General features: G+C 39.7%; 1 protein-coding gene across 1 annotated transcript; it reads left to right on the top strand.

Moving 5' to 3' along the window:
* The first annotated feature begins 522 nt into the window (after positions 1–522).
* LOC149839683 (uncharacterized) lies at positions 523–7,369 on the top strand. The gene is made up of 3 exons (XM_090004201.1): positions 523–695; positions 3,866–4,192; positions 6,616–7,369. Exons 2-3 carry the CDS (start codon positions 3,883–3,885, stop codon positions 6,870–6,872), a joined length of 567 nt encoding a protein of 188 aa, XP_089860327.1. The 5' UTR covers positions 523–695; positions 3,866–3,882; the 3' UTR covers positions 6,873–7,369.
* The last annotated feature ends 1,260 nt before the right edge of the window (positions 7,370–8,629 follow it).

The raw sequence follows: 8,629 nt of genomic DNA, 5'->3' as shown, positions 1-8,629 counted from the left end.
CTGATCACCCTCCATCTTGAGGACAGGGACTGGCAGGTGTGGGACCTAAGACCTGATTGAGGGCCTCAGGTGTTTAATGCACAAATATTTGTGCCATCATATTGCACCCGATCCAGATCTGTTATATTAATCTTGAGTAAGTGGAGCAGGATATCAGACAAAAATAGTGGATCAAAACCATACCCAAACAATATTTGAATCAGCAATTTTGTGCCCGTACTCAAAAATTTGGTTTAGATGATGTCAGTCACCCGACACATATCTGACCCATTGAACATCCTCAAGTCCAAACCAAATCCAAATATCCAAAAAATTGGTTCATGGACCCCGTGTTTCTACAAAGACTCGGGTATCCAACGAACCTCCGATACGGCTCCTAATGAACCCGAAGCCGAGTCATCAGAGCAGAAGCAACACGTGGCATTTCCCTGGTGACACACGTGGCGCGTGGGAAGCACGCGTATAGTGAAAGCTATAAATATGGGCAGTACAAGCGTTTCGTGGTGGACAGGGATTTTCGGTTGTGAAGGGTTTGCCCTTCTATCTTCCTCTCTGTAAATTCATCTTCTTCTCGATATTTTATGCTTTTCTTTTTCGTATTCTGGGTCTCTAGTTGACGTTCGAGATCACGATATTCTATCTTCCCACTTTTTCTGGATCTTGGAAAGTCTTGGTACGAAGAACACGAACTGTTTGTAAGTTCTTGCTTGGATGACGCGTCGTTTCTTTGGCTTTGTTGCATCTCATCTTTGGAAGATTTCATTGTTTTTTCGGATTTCTTCTAACAGAGTTGGGTATGGATTTTGTTTTTTATGAAGATCTTGAAACAAAAAAAAACGTGTTCTTGAATTGGAATTTCCGGTATGTGTATGCGAAATTGCTTGCCTTGTCTTGTTTATTTCCTTTTTTTTTCAAAATTGGGATCAATTTTGCATTTGGGAGCAGGTATGGCATGGAATCTGCCTAGATTTTTTTAGGTTTTTAGATTTTTTTAATCTAGTGTTTGTTGGGTCTACATTAAGATTTCCCTTAGTTTTCCTTTTTAAATTTCTTTTCGTTTATTTCAGGAATTCATATTTGATTATATTGATGCGTCGCATGCGATAACTCTATTGAATGAGTGCTTCTTCGTACGGGGTATTTGTTGCTATTTTCAAAGGCTGATATAATACCATTTTTTTTTTTATTACTTTCAAGATATCACATTCTTGTTTATTAGTGTTTGTGGTGTGTCCACAAAAAAGCGTTCAACTTTTTAGCGTTAACAAAAATATGGGGTGCATGCGGACACATGAATAGGGCTGCCAAACGAACTGTACAGGACATGTTTGGGTTCAGATAGTTTACCAGTGGACCGAGCTTGTGACTGGGCTAGTACTCATGTTTAGCCGAGCTCAGCTTGGCTTGTCGAACAATACGAGCCGAACATGAGCTTGCTCTTGTAAAAAATTCATACATGGAATATATATATTTTCCATATATTACACCTGAAATATATATGTATATTTTAAACTTAACAGTTCATCCTTTACATGTATATTTTTCATGCATCACTCACGCTCTCTCTCAATCTCTCTCTCTATATATAGAGAGAGAATGCTAAATGGGCTTTTCTGGCTTTTTAGTGGCATTCTTAAATTCTCACCGTGCAGATGCGATCAGCATACTCGATTTTACAGGGATCAGCTCTTGGAACGTTCAATTCTGACACATGGGTGGAGGTTTGAAAAAATCAACGGTCCAAAATCTTCATAAAAATTTCAGCCTCGAAATATCATTTTTTTCATTGAAAACACATGGTCCGTGCATCAATTCTTAGTAATTCGACCACGCAGAACGCATCTATGGGTCAGAATAGCAAAAGAAGTACCAGAAAAGCCTAAAAACCCATTTTGCACGTTTCATTCAGCATATTTCATTTAGCATCTGTCTCATTCAGCATATATAGAGTGCGGGAAACATGCTAAATTAGTTTTTTCAGTTTTTTTTCATTTTATTTTTAAATTTTGACCATACAGATGTGATCTACTTACTCGATTTTATAGGGAACAGCTCTTGGAGTGTTCAATTCCCATGCATGAGTGGGTTTTTATAAGGTTCGAAAAATCAATAGTCCAAATCTTTGCAAATTTTCAAGTCTCCAAATATCATTTTTCATAAAAAATACATAGTCCTGACACCAATTCCTTGTAAATCGACCATGCTGGTTGAACACATCTATGGGGCTGGAATCGCGAAAAAAACACCGAAGAAACCCAAAAACCCATTTAGCACATTTCTCTCTCTCTCTCTCTCTCTTATATATATATATATATATATATATATATATATATATATATATATATATATATATATATATATATGAGTTCACCCAAGCCTCGAGCCGGGCCGAACACCCTGTGTTCGGGCTCAACTCTTCTAAGCTAAATGAGCTGCTCATGGCTCGGCTTGCCAGCTATACAAGCCAATCACGAATGAGTTTGTGATAAGCCGAACCTGGCTGAGTCACAAGCTGTTAGGTTCATTTACCAGCCATTCACATGGATGTGTGTTGTATAGGCGGCCTAGTACCTTGAAGGGTGCTTTTGATTTGGGGGACAAATCCTGCATGAAGGGACACCATGGTCCCTCAATGGGATTGTCTGTGCGTTTTTAATGCTGGGCACTACAGGACAAAGACATGTTTGTGGATGTGTTTGCTATTGAACTCCTGAATTTTGGACAAACACTGTCTTGTGCGGTGTTTGTCTTGCGATTTTCAAATGCTCCTGAAAGGTATTCAGCCACTGATTAGCGGATCACCTCTCTTTAAATTGGTGCGTGGTAGTTGTCCATGTGATGTGATGCGATGCTATTTTAACTGAGGATGATTAATTTAGATGTTTAAGATACAAACAAATGCACTGATGCTTGCATTAAGATAACATCCTCACAATATGGTGACATATTTGATGGCCTCAAAAATAATCAGAGTTCTGTCTTCTTAATATGCTCTCTGTTGATGCTAATCTTGAGTGAAATAGGATCATGAAAAACTGATTGAAATCTCTTTTTATTTGTCATAAACAGTACCATGACAATTATGTGAATCTGTTTTTTAGACTTTTGTGATTAATTTTTGGGGTGCTACAATTTGATGTTCTCCATCTTCTATTCTTTGCATATATATAACTTTGTTATAGTCATGTATTTTATGGTTCCATAATTGATGGACTGGAGTTTGTCCTCTACTTATTTCATGGTTCCTTGACTGAAACATTGACTCAGGTTTTATGAAGTTTAAGACATCTCCCCAGTACAGAGTACAGACCAATTGGCCTGTCAAACCTAAAATGCCAGAGGTGCCTTTGCGATAAAGTTGCCACATTGAAATTCAGTTGTGATTTTTCTTTTCTAGAGTTGGTACAGTTTTTGTAGCTGGAGACCTGTTAGAATTCCAAAGCTCTAGCTGCTATATTTCATTGGAAGATGCAACCTTTAGCTAGATTCATCTGTTTCTATGGCTGAACTTATAACATGATAAAATTCACTTATAGTTTGTCTTCATCCTGATTGTCGCAGCGTGCAAAATAGCTTAACAAAAATTTATATTCTTATATTATGAAAATGACCAAGGGCAAGAAAAAGTGTCGTTTTCATATTGTGTAAATTTAATATACTTTTGTCAAAGTTACTAATCCTGTAATGGTTATAGTAAGAAAATTGTACGTATATAGTGTCCCTATTTATTTATTTATTTTAATGTGTTAGTTTGAACAGCAGTTGACTCTAGATACTTGATCAATCTATATGTATATCTGCATTTATACCAGGTCTTTAGTTTCTAACTGCATAAAATTCAACAGCATTTTGGTTTTTGTATCAGTTCCACTTTGAGGGAAAATGGGAGATGGAAAAGGCAAGCATGATGGTGAAGAGACTAACAACAAGGGATTCTTATCGAACCTGGTACATGGGCTCCACCCTGGATATCCCCATGGTTATGGATACCCCCCACCACCTGGTGCATATCCACCTCAAGGGTACCCTCCACAGGGATATCCCCCACAAGGCTACCCACCTCAAGGCTACCCACCACAAGGGTACCCTCCACAGGGATATCCCCCACATGGTTACCCGCCAGCTGGATATCCTCCCTCTGGTGCTTATCCTCATTGTCCTTATCCAGGAGCTCACCCCCATCCGCAGCATGGTATGGGAATCTCATGACATGATTTAAGCTATTTTTAGCATATCCAGTCACACACACACCTTTGTTGGATAGTGGTGATTGAAAGATGCCTTTTAATTTGTCATATTACTTAAAGCATTTGAATGTTTCTACTAATGACTTGATACTGTTCTAAGGATCATTCTTCGAGTCTATTTTGAGTTTAACTGACCATAGTTGTGTTTAATGACTAGACTATCTCGTATTCATATACATGCATACGAATAAATAATTTAACAGACAGTGTGACCAAATATCATGATTTCTTCATATGTTTTTAATTTTTTTATTAGTGATAAAAAATGTACAATATGACGATAATTTGAAAAAACTTCTAAATGACAGTATTATGTTATCATTTGATGTTACCAAGAATTTTATATTTTGAAATTTTCAATTATTATTATCTATTTATTTTTCAAAATTCCAGAAATCTTTCCAAAAAAAATCACTTGTGTTATATCCTCCTGGAAAAAGTCTCACTACTACTGTCACAAGATAAATATTTGTGACTATGATACACATGTGCATGTACTCATGCACACAGACATCTATTTTGGAAATCACTTATATTTACAAATGTTGTTTCTTTTATCAAAACCTTTTTTTTTTCTTCTGATATGATTGAAGTTACTCTTAGAATTTTCTCAATATCCATATCATTGTAATACCTGTGTTTTGCTTTGTTGTTGTTGATCTGTTTGTTGTTATTTTTTCATTTCACTGAAATATTCTGGTAGCTTTGTCTTTCTGCACCTGTCTTGTTGTTTTGCAAGTGACAATGAATATTTCTTGGAACTAAATTATTTTAAATATCCTGTAGACTTGTCTCCTTCCAGGATCACCATCCTCCATTGTTAGTGTTGTTAGCTATCAAATTTAGTTAGTTTGATATATTATACAACACCTTACATGACCAATATATGCCTTTTCACATTATGGCTCCCAAAAAGTGGAAAATGGTGACTTTTGTAGGTTGCAATTTCATGAATCAATTCAATGAGAGATCTTCTTATCACTTTCGTAGGCTTGTAATTAGAAAAGGGAAAAAAGGGGCCCCGGTCCACATCACGTAAGGCTTTTCTGATTTTTGGTCGACTGTCTTATTAGAAAAGAGATCAGGCGATTGTGCGGATCACAATCACAACCAATCCATTGAGAGAATGCTCGGCCAGCAACCAATGACGCATGGGGTTTACAAGGACACTGGCGTAGGATTGGCTGAAAAAGTTGGTCAGGTGATCACTTCATTAGGAGGGAGGGTTAGTGTCTTCTGTCCCATTGTTTTGGAATCTGATTGAAATGTACGGCTTCCCTGGGTGGGGCCAGTCCATGAAGGTTCTCCACTATATGGAGGGCAGATGAGGGTCATATTGTACATGACCAATCATTAGTTAGATTTGATCTGCCCTGCACAACTCAGGAACTGTGCATCTCCCTGAGAAAACCGTGAAAGTGGAGCCATGCACATCTCTCTCAAGTGAGATGCACGGTGGGGATTGGATGATGGGTAGGTTATATCTAGGTTACCAAATTAGAAAGCGGAAGCGAACAATAAAACGAGAAGCGAGATATTTTAAAATTTATAAGAAGCGAAAAACGATGAATCAATTTAAAAGCAAAATAAGAATAAAAAAAAGAAGTGATATTAGATCTAGTGAGAAACAAAAAAACTAATCAAAGGGAATAAAAGCTAAAATAAAAATGACTTCTCAAATTTTATGATTTTATAGTACAAGAATTAATTTTTTCTCAAAATCGAAAAGTGATGGTTGCCAATTTAAAAAAAGTATGTGAGAAGTTGGAAGCGTCAAAGGAAGCACATGGAAAACATGAAAAGAAGCATGAGAGAAGCACAGGAATCATAGGAAAACAAAGAAGAAACTTGTGGGAAGCATAAAAAACTCATAGAAAAAATCAAGGTTCTTATCAAATTTCAGAAGCGATGAGTTTTGCACTTCCTAAGCAGGTTTTCGAGAAGTGTGCTTCTCACCTGTCTATGAAGCTTCCATACATGACCTGGGGCACTACGACACAATGGCTCCATGTACGGATCAAGTGCAATGTGATTGCACACTCTCAGTGTGCAGCACTTGATCACCCACCATATGCTGTTGGGCCCTACAGCTGCAGGCTGTATCTCAAAGATGGGAGGTGATCAGGTGCAGCAGAACACTAAATATGTGGAATCACAATTCCCCTGATCCTCCCACTTCAGCAATGAGGCTGGGGACGGTTGTCACTGAGCATTCCTAGCCACAGGAGAAGAAATGTTTGATGGCAAGGTAAAGTGACATGGCTGTGTAGCTCCTCGCTATTGTAGATACCATGACAATCGTGTGGGCATATTCTCACATACATGAACATGGTCTTCAAGTTTTTATCCTACCGTTGCGTGGTGGCAGGAGGGCATGGTTCAGGACATGGTATCTCTCCCGGCATGGGTGCAATGCTAGTAGGAGGTGCCGCCACTGCTGCTGCAGCTTATGGAGCTCACCATCTCAGTCACGGCCACCATTTTGGGCATGGTGGATTTTTTGGACACGGTTATGGGCACGGCAAATTCAAGCATGGCAAGTTCATGCACGGCAGGTTCGGGAAGCACGGCATGTTTGGGAAACATAAATTTGGAAAGCATGGCAAGTTCAAGAAGTGGAAGTGATGCTTTGCATATCTTACTGCATATTGATCCAGCTGCATATCCAACAGTACTCCTTTTAACTTGTTCTGGTGATTGCTCAAACGCTTGTGTTGTGGGCTTGCTTGTTTTTTATTATTTTTGCTTGTTTTCAGTCATTTTATGCCCTAGTGTGAGGTACTTGCATCGTACCTATATATACACACGTCAGTGGCCATCATACAAGATTGCCTAACAAGTGGAGTTGGTCTACCTAGTCTGATCAAGTTAGCGTGGTGGTGGGCTGCTAAGACTGCCTGTTTCTCTCTGGAGGCCGGATCAGGTGCAATCACAAACACCATGTGCCGCTGCACCTGACCACCCTCCATCTGCTGTTGGGCCCCATGGATAACAGGCTGTGTTGGAGTCATGGAAGGCTATCAGGTGCCGCAGCACATTACGTTTGTGCAAGACTTCACATTATATGCAGCGTCGCTGCATGATGGTCATGCAGCGACCTGCCTGGCAACCATCCATGGGTGTGTTGTCCATATGGACGGTCAGCAGTAGTGGAGGTGCATAAAAAATGGTCTCTTAGTACAATGTGATTGGACCTATCTTTTTTCTTCTCTCTGCTGTTCTTTGCTTTTGGCCGGTGGTTTTTATTCCCAACTTGACACCACATGGTTAACATGAGCAATATCATAAAGTAAATTCGTAAGAACAATCACATGTCATGTCATGAATTTTGAGGAAGGCCCACACTGGAGTACTGTGGAGCCCATGCCATGCTAGCATGTGATTGACCGTTACTCGATAATTGTCTATGACATTGCTGATGATTGGATCCGGTCGCATCTGAGTGCCTTAATTTGCGTTTGATTTCTTAGATCCATGGACACACGGGTCAAGGGGTAGGGCCCACACCTTGATCCGACCTCCATTCAAATGGAGATCTAAGATCTCTCGTTTGAGCCAAAACCCCCTAAAATCCATGGATTTAAAGCTCGATGGTGGAGGTTTGGAGTAGAGATCCAATGGATTCACGATTCAAACGTACCCTTAGTGGGTCCTGCTGCAGATGCACGGGTAAGGTGACCCTGAGCTTGGTGTGGGGTGTAAGAGCAGAGCTGGATGGTGGTTAAATGGGTTTGTTTAGATAGTCCAGGATTTTGAACTCCAACGACTTTGGGTTTGAGATTAGTACCTGGAGTAAAATGCGAGATGGAGATAATCCAAGGGGATCTAAAGCCCCAGCTTCATCGATGTTGCTTACAGCACCAGTTTATGAAAAGCTATGGTGGGCTAACGCATCGGATTCATGGCGTTAGTGTCGAGCACATGATTGAAGCGTTTGGCTTGTGAGCAATAGGTTTTGAGTTCAAGTTTATGTTTTTTATTGAGAAGAGAGTTCAAGCTTTATTGCTTCCAACTTTGAAACAAGGTACTTTGGGGTTGAATGAAATAGTTGAATGGTCAGGGCGCACTATCAGAGCTAGAAATTCAAATTAGGGTGGGCACAGGTGTGTGACAGTGTGTGTGTATGGCAATGGACCGGCTGGCAGAGAGAGAAGGAGTGTGTGTGTGCGCGCTAGTGCAGGCGGGTGCACAGTTTTTGGATTAGGGTGGGCACTGCTCATCCTGAAACAACTCATGCACAAGGGTGGGGAAATATTTTATAAGAGGCATGAATTGAGTTTTTTTTATAGGAAATGGGTGCATGTCTTATGAAAACAAGGGGCCTGCATGAGTGCACATTGATTTCACCTGTGGTTGGGAAATGCATATATTCATATGAAAAT

The sequence above is a fragment of the Nuphar pumila genome, chromosome 4 (assembly GCF_984573655.1).
Source record: "Nuphar pumila chromosome 4, dmNupPumi1.hap1.1, whole genome shotgun sequence".
Taxonomy (NCBI): domain Eukaryota; kingdom Viridiplantae; phylum Streptophyta; class Magnoliopsida; order Nymphaeales; family Nymphaeaceae; genus Nuphar; species Nuphar pumila.
Note: the sequence above shows the minus strand (reverse complement) of the source record. Positions and strands in the feature narration are given on the sequence as shown.

Coding starts and splice junctions, on each gene's coding strand:
- LOC149839683 (XM_090004201.1), top strand. CDS start 3,883: ATGGGAGATGGAAAAGGCAAGCATGATGGTGAAGAGACTAACAACAAG. Junction 4,193..6,615: donor TCACCCCCATCCGCAGCATG/GTATGGGAATCT, acceptor GCGTGGTGGCAG/GAGGGCATGGTTCAGGACAT.